The 13,623-nt window shown below is 38.8% G+C and overlaps 1 protein-coding gene across 4 annotated transcripts in view; it reads right to left on the bottom strand.

Moving 5' to 3' along the window:
• The window catches only part of KIF2A (kinesin family member 2A), a 55,943-nt gene that overhangs the window by 27,753 nt on the left and 14,567 nt on the right, over positions 1-13,623 (bottom strand). For 2 of the 4 annotated variants that reach the window (XM_075079489.1, XM_075079487.1), the window contains exons 2-6: positions 6,553-6,647; positions 5,162-5,281; positions 4,679-4,733; positions 2,530-2,652; positions 1,844-1,944 (exon numbers count right to left, since the gene is read on the bottom strand). In XM_075079489.1, coding sequence (XP_074935590.1) covers positions 1,844-1,944; positions 2,530-2,652; positions 4,679-4,733; positions 5,162-5,281; positions 6,553-6,647 — 494 coding nt within the window. The remainder of the gene's footprint in view (positions 1-1,843; positions 1,945-2,529; positions 2,653-4,678; positions 4,734-5,161; positions 5,282-6,552; positions 6,648-13,623) is intronic. The other 2 variants (XM_075079490.1, XM_075079488.1) reach the window with 1 other exon arrangement.

The raw sequence follows: 13,623 nt of genomic DNA on the forward strand, positions 1-13,623 counted from the left end.
CAGTACCAGAGTGAATGGACACGTGAAAAGCCATGAATGGGGCCCCTCCAAGCCTTGCTAAGTCTAAGCCTTTGGTCAGCTGAGCTGGTTCTCTGCTAAACTGCTCAAATGCCCTTCCCATAACTTCTCCCCATGACTGTCGGTTTTTACACCATTTCAGGACATGCTGCTGATGCCATGCATAGCCAGCTCTGGTGCTCAGACCTTATTAAGCTTTACATGGCTCCCCACAAATGATACAAAACTCCTTCTGGATCACAGCTGGTTGTGTAAACAGCATAGGCACTCTTAGAAAGCACTGCATTGGGGTTAACCAGCTGAAATGGAGCCAGCTCATGTCTCTGCAACTGTGACACAGCCAAACCTCACCTCAGATAAAACTGTGCCCTGGTAATCAGAAGCTGACTGGACCTTGATGTTGTTCACCCTGACTACAGTGAACTAAAAACTGCTGAGAGTAAGCCCGTACAAAATGTATTCTTGCTGAGATGTCTCCTTCTAACATTCAGAAAGGGGTATTGTTTATTACAGAAAAAGCATTTGCCTAAGATTCTTCAAACCCTGTTTAAAGGCCTTGCCCACTAGAAGACAGTGCTCAAGCTAATCGTTGCTGCACTTAACAACAGCAGAATACACAAAGCAACATGAAGCACAGATACATACAAGTCACCACAACAAACAGAGCTTCCTCATAAGGACGAAAGAAAGAAGACATGTTTTGCAGTGATGACGGTGGTGAAACACTGGCACAGGTTGCCCAGAGAGGTGGTAGATGCCCCATCCCTAGAAACATTTAAGGTCAGCCTGAACGGGGCTCTGAGCAACCTGATCTAGTCAAAGATGTCCCTGCTTATTGCAGGAGGGTTGGACTAGATGATCTTTAAAGGTCCCTTCAAACCCAAACCATTCTATGATTCAGAACTTCAAGACTCAGATGCAAAGGGAGTCTTCAGAAAAGCAGTAAGAAAATTTTAGGTGTAGTACCACATCAAAGAATTTTACTATATAAAGAAAAAAATATTTGACCCTTACACATAAAGACATAGCAATGTTTTACATTTCTGTAAAAGGATGGAAATTAGACAACATGAATTCAGCAGAGGTGATTTTAGGTCAACTTAGGAACATCATTAAACCATGAAGTAAATTGCCTGAATTATTTACATGGTGGCAGTACTTCTCATGTCAGTAGCAGATTGGTAGTATCTCTTTAGAGAGACTAATACATATGCACAGGGCTGCCAACAAGATTACGCTACTAGTTTTGCAAAGGCTTTTACACCACTGTGACAGAAAGTAATTTAATATTAAGATATTTTTCTCACAGGATTAGCAACTTCATTTCTTTCACGCAAGTCTAACTACTTGCTGCCAAACGGCTTGCATGATGCAAAGCTAACTTATAAATGCACAGACAGGTTTAAAGAAAAAAAAAAGTAAATCTCCTACAAAGCATCAAAGATCATAAAGAACAATTTGTCATAATATTGTAATATCTCCTGTAGAATAACAGCCCTATCTAAAAGCCAAACATTTGATTATTTTCAACAATTTATTTTCCCCAAGAAATAGCTATCATCAGTACTTGATGTTTAAAGAACACACAGCAAGATAAGCAATTATTTCTGTAGGAAGAAAAAGAGAGGGAAAACTGTCTAAAGTAATAGTTATGAGAGCAATGCAATCAAGCCCAAAATATTTATCAAACTTGCATACAGGATGAAAAAATTTAATTTGAAGATTATTACAGTTCATAAAAATTATTAAAGATTGAAAAAAGCACAACAACTTTGCAAACTCCTCTTGCTGACATAAGTTTTCCATCCGAGCTAAAAATACTAACCTGAGCTCTTTTTTCTCTAAGTTCCTGCTGCTGTAACCTTCTTTTTTCACGTTTCTCTTGCAATTTTTCAACCTCTTTTACGCAATTAGATTTTCTACGTGCTTAAAGACAATCAGATAATTTTAAAATATTCACAGTGTGTTTCATGGATTTAGTATTTACACTAACATTTCAATTATATTAATTTATCAATAATTAAAATGCATTTATTTGTATCAACTACCATTTCAAGCAAATCAGTACTGGTATGGAAAAATTACAGCAATTTAATTTCTAAAATTTATAAAAATAAATGAATTAGAAGAAAATCATGGGAATGGGACAATAATTACATGACAAAAAAAATAAGGACAATGACCCTCAAAAAATATTTGGACAGATACATGTGATCTCTTGGTTTGAGTTAAACGAGAGCCCGGGCAAATTAAAAAAAAAAAAAGAAAACAAAAAAAACCCACCACCACCACGCTTAAAATAAGATAAAGGAGAAACAAATTCCAAATGCTAGCACACCTGTGACAGGAGTGAACATTTGTTTAGCCACAGCTCCCTGAAAAAGCTTCTAGAGGAAGCCTACAGGCAACTGTGCATGTAGACCATTTGTCATTTATGGACAAGAACATAATCCAAGAGAATGTACATGTAACGCCCAGAACGAATGAATCCTTGATACACGGTTTACATACAAGGGGGTCCAAATTCCTTTTTTGCAGCTTGAACTGGAGATATATCTGAAACACTACCATTCTGTTGAGAAGAGGAAGACTGCTCGGGAAGCTGAGTAGGTCGCGCACGGGCAGAACCAACCACTGCAAAGGAAAAGCACAAAGCTCATCTGGACATGGAATAGTAACGTTTCTACGCTGTTCTCAAATGCTTCATTATGACAAGATAAAACAAGGTCCCTTTCCAGACACATCAATTTACTGGGGCCAGGGGGAGCCGTACACATAAAAGTCTACTAATAAAGACATTTGGTATGCAGCCCTTTTCTCCTAGTATTACACAGCAACACAACATAATTGTTAAGTACTGGTGCTGCACGAGCATATTTTTAAATACTCTACTACAGAATTAGTACAACTTATTATGTGCACCGAATTAAGCATGTACTTTGAGATATGCAGTCCTGACGCTTAAAGTGCTAAAATTTTACTAATGTTGTGATTATGCCCAAAAAAAAACCCAAGAAAAGAAGCCCTGATGTTTCATATTCTCTAGATGTTACAAAATGGTCCCACCCCACTGAGCCTGCGATCTCTGGAGGAGCAGAAGGGTACCAATGGAAGGCAGGAAAGTGCAGCTCAGCCTGTGAGTGGAAGAAACAAACCTTTTTGACACTATACTGAAAGTGATATGGATACAATCAATATGTCTAAAATTTATACATTGATTCTCTATGTGCCAAGGATGCAGTGATGTCTGTTCCCAGTGAATGCAGAAGTAGGGAGCATGCAAGCCTCTTTGGTGGAGCTGAATGTTTTAAATTGTTTTTGAAAGAGTTCCTTCAAGCATCTCTGCTTCAGCTGGCCCATTTCCTGCACACGTTCCTAACAGAGTCTGCCAGAAGATTACAAAAGTCAAAGTATCAGCTTTGATTAGCAGCCTAGAGATGACATGCCAAACGAAGGCCACCTCACTGTGCAACATGAAGACAACTATGGAAAGAGGTATCAAATGGGACAGACAAGACAAATGCCCAGATTATTCCGAATATGATAGATCTATCTTACAGCACGAACTGACTACACTAAACAAGACAGTGTGCTGAGAAAAGCTTAATTACAAGGCCAACAACCTAATACTTAGGCCGACTGTGAATAGCAAGACGCATAGGACATATTAAAATACAAGTTACAGGGTTATTCCATACCGACCAGACCATTTACTACAAACAACATGTATGGAGGTGAAGAGAGCCCATCAATAAGATGTCTCAAATGTAAACCATAGCAGTTTAAAAAAAATTATCCCCATTTCATGAGAGTTCTTATTTGTTTAACACCCCCAGAAGCAAATGGCTGAAGGGAGAAAGTGGTCCCAGTTGTCCACCACAACGAGTCTGAACACTTGCAAAGATATGCAAGCCCACTTGTTTTTCAAGTTTAAACAGATGGACTGGAATCCAGCCTGAGTTAATGACAGTAGATTAACGTTTGGAAGAAGAATCATCACCATCATCAGTACAAGTTAGTTAAGTTTAATGCAGGAGAGAAATGAAAACAATAAGCAGTAACTATTCTTTCTCATGTTAGAGATGTGTTACATCTATATTCATCTAATACATACTTTTCACCTGTCCTTTTTTGGTATTTCAGCATTTTTGTTGATTTTTCGCTATTAACTGTAGAGTGAGCAATAACCCGTAGGGCTTAATTACTCTTTGAATCACTGTTTACACACAGACCATTACAAAACTAAGCTAAAAAATTTAAAGTGTAAGAATTTTAAGTGCACTACTTAAAGTATATTGAATTTAATAATAATTGAACTCAATTAAGCTGAAGCAAGTTGAGGATGCTTTAGCTTGGAAAAGTCCACACATGATTTAGTGTAGCATAATTAATTAACTTCAAATTTTTGCACCTTCAGTTCATTCAGCTTAACTTTCCTAACACCATATTGCTTAAACTTGCATATAAATACTATTTGTACAGTATGAATTCCTAAACATACATAGGAATAATTCCAGGAAAAATGTACCATGTCTTTTACATGTCACATGCACATGTACCAAATTAGAAATGCAGAACTACTAAGGCATGTTAGATGAGCAGGAGGCTAAGATGTTCCCATATTTTTTACTTCCTTGAAATGGAAAGGGATAACACTTACCTCTATTATCTCTGGCAGGGGTGTCATTCTTAACAGCTGCCACAGTTCGTCGACTCTACAAAGAAAGAAATCTCTGTTATTCAACCACCTTATTATAGAAAACGTAAACCGCAGTCCCGCCTCTGCTTCTTTGCAGCAAATGAAAATAACATGACATCAGCAATAGAGCTGATTGCTGCCAAATCCCTCCCTGAAGAGCCTAAAGTGAAGACTGCTTGAACTGTACGTACCACTTCAAAAGAGCCTCCAAAACCTTTTCTGTATTTTCCCTTGAGATACATTCAGTTATATAAGTTTAATCCCCAGCTCCCCCTTTGCCAAACTTGTTCTCAGAAAATTTTTAGAAACCCCAATTCATCATAGCAAAAAGAAAGGAACACAGCTATCAAGTACCTCTACAGACATAAAAGTTTAAGTTAATAATTCAAGCATAACGACATATATAGGAGTTTAACATGAACATGTTGCATAGGTATTACCAACCTTCACGATTTTGTTTACTTTGGCTGATGGAGTAGGTGGTGGTGGTGTCTCCGGACTCGGTTCAATATCTTCATCAGGAGCAAGATCTGGATTAAGTGAAAATATGCTCTCCAAGTCAATCTGTGTAAAAGAATATAAAACACATTTATGAGTCTTAGAACAATATTCACCCTCTCCACTTCTCCTATTATATTTGAGAATGAACAATAAATATATTTAGTGGTTTACCCAACAATTGGTTAACTCCATAACCTGAATTACCTTATTTTATGTTCACTAAAAACAGCATAAGCTTTGGTCTTCGTATTAGTTGAAAACTCATCCTTCAGAAAAGGGAAGAACTAAAAATGACCAATAGATATTCATAACTTTGTGAAGTGATTAAATTAAAACAAAAGTACCCACTGTTACTGTGGTAATTTGATAATTACTGCGGAATACGAAAGACATTCTGTAACATAGAGAGATCTCAGTAATTTGAAATTTGCCAGACATTGCAAAAGAAAAAGATGAATTACAGCCGCCCAAAACATAAATGTACAGTTGAAACCATGTTAAATTTATCACGGTATATTTTTCTTGTAAGTGTTCCTCATTCAAAATGCCATAAAATATAAGCTGGGGAGGGGCATGACCCTAAAAATAGCTGGCTTCAGATCTATTGAAACTTGTTTTCCTAAAAGTCTTAAATAGTTCTGGCATCTATAGACTTCCGTTTCCCCTCGCTGGACCTTTCAAAGACCTCAGTACTGTATGGATTCTGTGTGTTCGGAGGGATGAGCTCAGCTGATGAGATCACCAGGAACTCTCACAATTTTTTTTCTTTTTCCTGTGTTCTCACAAAACCAGTGAAGTGTAATTATTTCTGACTAACATGATCCAAAATTTAAAGGAAGAAGAGATAGCAAAGCTTTACACAGAAAGACACCGTTTCCTAAGGAAAGCAATGTTGGAAAAATATATTGCAAAAAATAAATAAATAAGCAATCAAATTAGTAGTTCAACTCCTTAGTAATACAAACACAAAACTATTTGCAATCTAGCTCTCCCACTAGTTTCCTGTCTGAACTGCAAGTCTTTCTCCTTCTCAAAAATGTCATTCTTCTGATTGTAAAAGAAAGAAAACAAGGTCAGCCTTGGTAACATGGTTCAAAATCAAGAGATGAAAAGAACTATTTCAAATCTATGACACAGAGCTCAGGAACTCAAACGTAATACAACAGACACCAGCATTTGCCCCACAGCTCCCACGCAAAACAGTCTGTAACCAGAGAATCATCAGGTAAATTAAGGTTTATATTTCCTCTTTGTTTCCAGTGCGGGTTCCAAAGTAATATTCATGCAGACGTCACATTTTTAGAAGAAAAAAGTTCTGAAATAATTGAGTTTACCTCTTTGCCTTTAGTATCTCCATTTTCAATCCATTCAACAGTTACGCTTTCATTATCTTCATTTAGGGATGTTACCATAGCTTGGTGAATTCGGCCTAGAAAGCAAACACATATGATCATTTACTAACTGGCGGAAAAATCTTCCAGAAGTTATTTTCATCCCTGCACTGTGACATGGAGTGAGAGGCAGGAAGAAAAGGGTTAAAAAAAACAAGGTGATAAATAGAAGATGATTCCTGACCACATACTGTGAAGTGGCTCAGACCTGATTCATCAGCTGAGGCTCTAATGAGACAGTCAGCTTGCAAGCGAAAAACTTAATGAACAGAAAACTGAGTGGTAAATAAACAAAACACGATGTGAAAACCACACCTCTTAGACTCTCTTTTCTGAGAGAAGAAAACTCCAATAAAACAGAGTCTCTCACAGGTAGTAAAGTCTCCTGAGGTGTGCTCCACAAAGGCTTGTTTGTCCCGCTTCTAGGCTGATACAACATTACATGTTCCAACACATGAGTGAAGCCCCCTGAAATTGTATTCTGATGTCCATTTCTTATGGGCATCCAATCAGTTGGTAATTCAACTAAAATTAAATTGCCTGCAACAATAATACAAATCATAATTTTAAAAACAACTGCTAACACAGACTGCTAAGCTGGAGTTAAGATGCCATTGCTTTGACTTCTCCAGTGAAAAGACCCAAAGCCAGCAGGCCCCCAAAAAGTACAATAAAACCAATAAACTTTCAGTAGGAATAAAGATATTTCGTCTTAAATACGTAGCATACTGCAATTTTTTAATGTCCTATTTTCTACGTGTTAGCAAGGAGCAATTGGAAGAACAGAGCCATGCACTGACAAAAAAGGATCAAGACCCAGGTGTCACATTGATTTCACATCTGTGCTTCGCCCTAGGAGTACAAAGAGTTGGGATTTCTAAAGAACATGTGTCCAGTGTGACTACTCGTCTAACACCCCCTTTTAATGAGCCATAGCACGAACAAGCAAACCCTGAATTCACCCACCCAGAGCTACTCCCCAGGTGACCAAGAGCCATGTGCAGCTCCCAAAGTATGAGTGACTGTCCTGGAGCAGCTGCAGCATATGTTGCTGCTGCCGGGCACGTGCTCAGTGGCGAAACACAGTGCAGTCCTTATACATCTGCTCTGGTCTGGGTCTCCTCCACCTTCCACCTTGTCTTCTCCTCTCCTAAAGCTCCCAACCCCCAAATCTACTCCAGTTCTCTCCTCTGCTGATTGTTTCAAACTTCTATTTTAGCCATTTCAGTCATAATTTGACCTTTTTCCAAAGTTAATGTTTTTATGCTTCTTAGGGCCTGCTGAGGGACAGAAAGGAAGAAAAACCTTGACTGATATTCTAAATTATCTCACCTAGCAGCGCAAGCAACAAACATATACTGTTAATATTTCTTTTATTGCAAAGGCTGCCTAAACATCCACACCTACTTAAAATTAAGCAAGAAGAGAGGCTATAGGGAAGCATCATGGAAGGTACAGCAAATCTATGCACTGTAGTGTAATGCGCAGAGAAAAAGACTAACTGAAACTCAAGCAAAGCATAGCGCTCAGGGGACCTGCACAGACCTGAGACCCCTGGGCAGCACTGCTTTCACACCTGTGGTGTTCACATTGCCAGCAACATACATTCACACGCACTTACAAACTCCATGCTTGTGCTTACCCAAAGCATAAAGGAGGTCAAGCAGGCTTTTAATTTGGGGGGGGGGGGGGGGGGGGGGGGGAAGCCTCCCCCTTTGCTTCACTTGGTTCCTTTCCTCTAGCATTCACTAGTTTTTACTTCCCTGGCCTGTGTTTTTTCTGAACAAAAACTTCCATTTGTGCTTCCTGAGCACTATTCTCCCAGGCACCCCAGCTGCATGCTCTGCAGGGACAGTCTGGCCTACATCCTCCACTGAGGCACTGCCAGGAGATGTGCGGACAGGGACCACTACCGTGCCCTCCCCTCTGTGCACAGGCACTCCTCCATTTCCCCTCACGCAAAGGACATCCCTGAAAGTATTTAAAAGACATGTAGACTTGGCACGTCAAGGCATGGTTTAGGAGACACGGTATTGTTGGGTTAATGGTTGGACTTGATGATCCTAGAGGTCTTTTCCAACCTTTATGATTCTATGATTCTATGACACTGTGCAGGCATGCATCCAAAGTTCACAGATATTGCTGATAGTCCACGAATAAATGAGAGGGAAAAAAACCCAACACATAGACATGCCACTGAACTATGTAAAATATTTAGTTTCAAAAACAAACAGCACATTTAATGTCCCTCATACAGCAAACAGGACCCTACCCAAGTTCTGCTGGTGGTTGGGCTGAAGGAGACTCAACGAGCACGACATTCTAGCACCTTATTTCCTTGGATGAGCATTTTTGTACAAGTGTTTTATATGCAAGGCCCTCAATACACCTCTCCATTAGTTTTTCTGCATTTAATATCCACCAGGGACTTCATTATGTGCAATAACACCCTGTTGCAGAACTGTTTCAATTAGCTACCTGGGCCATCAGCAAAGTAGCAACAGAAGCCACTGTCTTCCTGTAGCAAAGCCACTCAGGCCACTTCTACAACGAGCATGCTGGGATGCAAGGACATAAAAACTGTGGGAACTGGAAGACTCCTCAAGCTTACATTGGTATAATCTTCTGCTACTGTTCTAAGGCTGCCAATCCAGAATCAAGAGAAAAAATGATGTATGAAAAATGTAAGCTTAGCAAAACATACTCTATACAATATTGTAATAATTTTTAGTATGTTACTAGATTTTAAAAATTTTGCAGAAAAAGCACTATTCACTGCTGAAACCTGTGACAAAGTATTAGTCATATAACCATCATATGTCCTCTTACCTGCTCCTGTGTTCTATTACTTTTGACAGAGAACGAATAAAAATTAAAAGAAAGATTTAATCTTTGCCTTAACAAGTGAAAGGAGATCAAAGCAGCTTGATGAATGAATAGAAAATACTGAACACTCTCACAAATACAGTAAGCCAGCATACCATACAAAAGAATCACAATAAATCTTCCATCTCTGTGCCAGACTTCAGCCATTCCCTGGCCAAGAAAGTCAGGACTGCATGAAAAAAACCCCACTAGCAGAAGTAAAAGTTATACCCATCTTCCAAATATTCTCAGCTTAAATAGAAAATGCATACTATAAATTGGCAATATACCCATACAATTTGTTCCTAAAAATTCTTTGTGTTACTAAGAGTTTACATGTTACTGAACTGCCAGAAAGCACATTTACATCTTTACAAATGCCTCTTGCTCTCCGCAAACAGTATTCCATTATATTTTTCTAGTACACAGCTGAATACAGCAGCTGTGAAATTCAGGAATGCCAGCAACCAATTAGGCTGGCATAAACCTCGTCTAGCATATAAAGCAAGACCAAGCGCAAATGCTAAAGCATGAGAGCCAAATCAATCTGCAGAATGGTTGAAGGTAACATCCCAGATTTCTTGTGCATTTTCTAGAGTTGGTATCAAAATCTGAAATGTAAACATGCCCATGTAAACATGAACATGCATTATGACAAACTGAAAAGGGAACAAGTGATTCAAGATCACCTTCATACAGACCCAAAAACTAAAGAGGAAAGCAGAGCCATAGTGCTGATATACCAACTCTTCACTCGGCCTTTCTTTAATTTCTAGTGCCTCTCCTCACATGATTAGAATTCACATCACAGGCAAAACTTTTCCTGGGAAGTTGTTCCATTGCTACAGGGCTCAAAACTAATGGAGAAGTTATCTGAAAAAGCTATTATTTGTATAAATATGTTCTGTCATACAGCATGTGGTATCTGGCTTATCTCCTACTTACCAGAGCATGAGGAAACTATTGCTGCAAATACAGCAGTTAGACAACATGAAAGTATGTCAAGCCAATACTTTACAATTACCTTAAACACACCGTACAATATTCTCACCCTAATCAATACAAGCAAAGAACATCAGCTCTCCATTCCCTCTCTTCCTAGTCATCTGATGAACATTTAACAACAGAAGAAAACAAGCATAAACAGCTGCAGAAATATCAGATAAACCCTCTTTATTGTAAGAGTCCATAGGGCAGCTATTGGTGCAGAAAAATGTTTAGGAAGCAGCAGCAAAAGCAAATAACCAGGGCTAAATCAACCATTTTAACTAACCCTCAATGTAGGTAGCAGTGTCAACTGATTGCCAATACCAGGCTGTACTTAGATCCCTACCTCTAAACAAACTGAACATTTTCTACCTGCACAACTTCTCCAAACCACCACAATTTTGAAGCAGTGATCAATGACAATATTAAAACCATGGCCTTTTCATCTTCCCAATACTTTTCAGAAACATGAGTTATCAGTGTTAAATATGGGTTGGTGTTCTCTAAATTACAGTCTGGGCTAAAGCACTGGCTGACATGTGACTCAAACCTCTTCGCACTCTCCAAGTGACTCCAGAAATAAGGCTGGAAAAAGACCAGAGTCTTCACCACCCTTCCACATAACTGAAGTGCACCCACCCCAAAAGACACTGTACTCCCACTTCTCATGCAAATGTTTTGTGAAGTCTTAGAAATATCTGAGCCGTAATCGTTAAAAATTTACACACCAGGCTATGGAGAAGAAAGGTTTATCATTTCCATTAGGACACTCTCATTCCTCCCCAAAAAACAGTAGCCTTGTCAGCTCAAACCCAGGCAATTGTTTTTAGCAGGACCAGGCTACAGCAATGTTAATGGACCTAACATTCAGTAAAGCAAACTCACAGCTTATGTTACATCCTCTGAACTTGTCACTTCTTTAGGAGCACAAATGTGTTACATTGGCTCAGGCAGAGGCCTGTCAGCTGAGCACTTAGCTTTTCTAAGTGCATCAGCAGTAGATGTTTCATAGATGAATGCAAAAATATACTACAACTTAACATCTGCTACAAAGCCTTGCTGAGGATGACCACTGCAACAGAAGCTACCTATCCCTTAAAGGATTTTAACAGGCATTTGTGAAATAGCTGTTATTTTCCTAGTCACATTCATCAGGGACTAATCCGAATGCTATCTTAGCTTGAGACACCTGGACACGATCAATCTTCACCCTCTGCCACATCATACTGAATTAAAATTGCAAGTAGTACTCTTTTCATCACTCTCTTTAAAAAATAATACAATCCCCAAGTTAGATATAAAAAAAAAAATCACATTTAGGAGAAACATGTGGCTGCAAATCCAGAAGCAGGATTTACCAGAATTACTGTGGTCCAGGAAATTGTCTCCTTTGCTAAAGGCTCCAGTTCTGGTGGAAGGGCTTTCCTGCTCTCACAGTGCTTAGGAAGGTGAAAAATAATCCTCTACTCATTGAACAATGCCTATACCAAACTTCAAGTCAAAAATGCCAAGAAAAAGAGAATTCCAGGCTTGGTGTCTCCAGTAATGTCAACTGTGGCAATGTTCCTATTCAGGCGATCAGTGCTTGTCATGGTCCTCCCTGAGCTACGCAGACAGTCCTGCTGCTAATCCCCCACAGAAAAACCAGCACTTACTAGCGACAGATGTTTCATTCTCCACAGGACTAAACATGTTTGATTTAATTTTGTTTCAAAGGTTCATTTAGCCACAAACAAGCAGCCTTTTATTTTCTTTATATTTACCACAGTTACGCTTTAGTTTTGTTTTACTTAATCATATAGATTTATTTTGGGTTTGCCAGCCTTCCTTATTGTCTTGTCTGTTACCTTAGTTATAGTGTTATCACACTGTCAAATGGGTCACTAAACCTAAACAGTACCTGGTATATTTCTAACGCATGTTCTTAAATATTAAAAAACCCATATAATTTTAAAGAAAGATATATTTTAATATTCATTTTTGTGAATTATCCCTAGCCAACAATTCATTTTGTTTTATTTTCTAAATTATCACAGCAATACCCAAGTCCTTCAAATGACAAGCATGTTACAACCACTTTTTACGATCTCTGTAAACCTCTACAACCTAACAGACAGGATTTTGTAAATAGAAACTAACATTACCGAATCAAGTTTCCCAGATCTGCAGGTGTATTTCAGCTTTGAATTAAAATCCAACTTAATCTACTCTTGCTCCCATCTAGAAGGCTACCAAACTTAGAAAAATTCCCATCTAAGATATAGATCTAATTTTTGTGCAAAAACCAATCAAACATAGTGCTTTAGAAAAACAAAGTTCACAGATATTACTGACAGTCCACTAATGAGGAGGGGGGAAAAAACCAACACATAGACATGCTACTGAACTGCGTATAATATTTAGCTTCAAAAACAAACAGCACATTTAATGTCCCTCAAATAGCAAACAGGATATAAATGACTTTTTGGTGGTTCCCCTTGCGTTCAACACCAACAAACCCCTCCAGCCCGAACAACTAAATTATAATTTGCAGTGCTCAGTGTAGCTGAACTTGTTAGCTGTCCACACTGATGCATCTTCTCTAAAGCAATCATCTGGAGCTGCATCCCAGCACTGCTGTCACAGTTTCTGCTTCTCTAATAATCGTCAAATCTCCAATCTTTTCACATTGTGATGCATTGGGTTTTTCTGCTGACCTTTCATTTTGCAAGCTGATCTCTAAAATCTCCCTTTACATTCAAAACAAGTTTCCTGTGGTTTCCCCAGTTAGAGGAACACTTTGGTTTTTTACTTCCCTTCAAGGTAGGTACAGTTTCTTTTGGGGGTGGGGAGCTAATACCCTCTTTAAGTGCATTTCAAAGGGTATTATTTCACATTGCGGAGCTCCTCCTAAAACATATTCCCTTTACTTGCTTTCAGATGCTTCAACTGCTAGTGAAATCAATGGCAGTCACCCCACTGGCTTCACAAAAGGTTGTCAACAGTATCTCACCACTGTAGCGTTCAGAGGCTACAGCTACTTATTCCTCTGTGGGTGTCAGTGTCAGAGCGAGAGAGGATACTTGCTTCTAAAGCAGCTCAATTCATAAAGAAGTATCACATCACAGTGGCCAACAGATGCACTGATATTTAGATATTTATCAGCAATATATCTCAGCTGTA

Source organism: Phalacrocorax aristotelis, chromosome Z (assembly GCF_949628215.1).
Source record: "Phalacrocorax aristotelis chromosome Z, bGulAri2.1, whole genome shotgun sequence".
Classification (NCBI taxonomy): domain Eukaryota; kingdom Metazoa; phylum Chordata; class Aves; order Suliformes; family Phalacrocoracidae; genus Phalacrocorax; species Phalacrocorax aristotelis.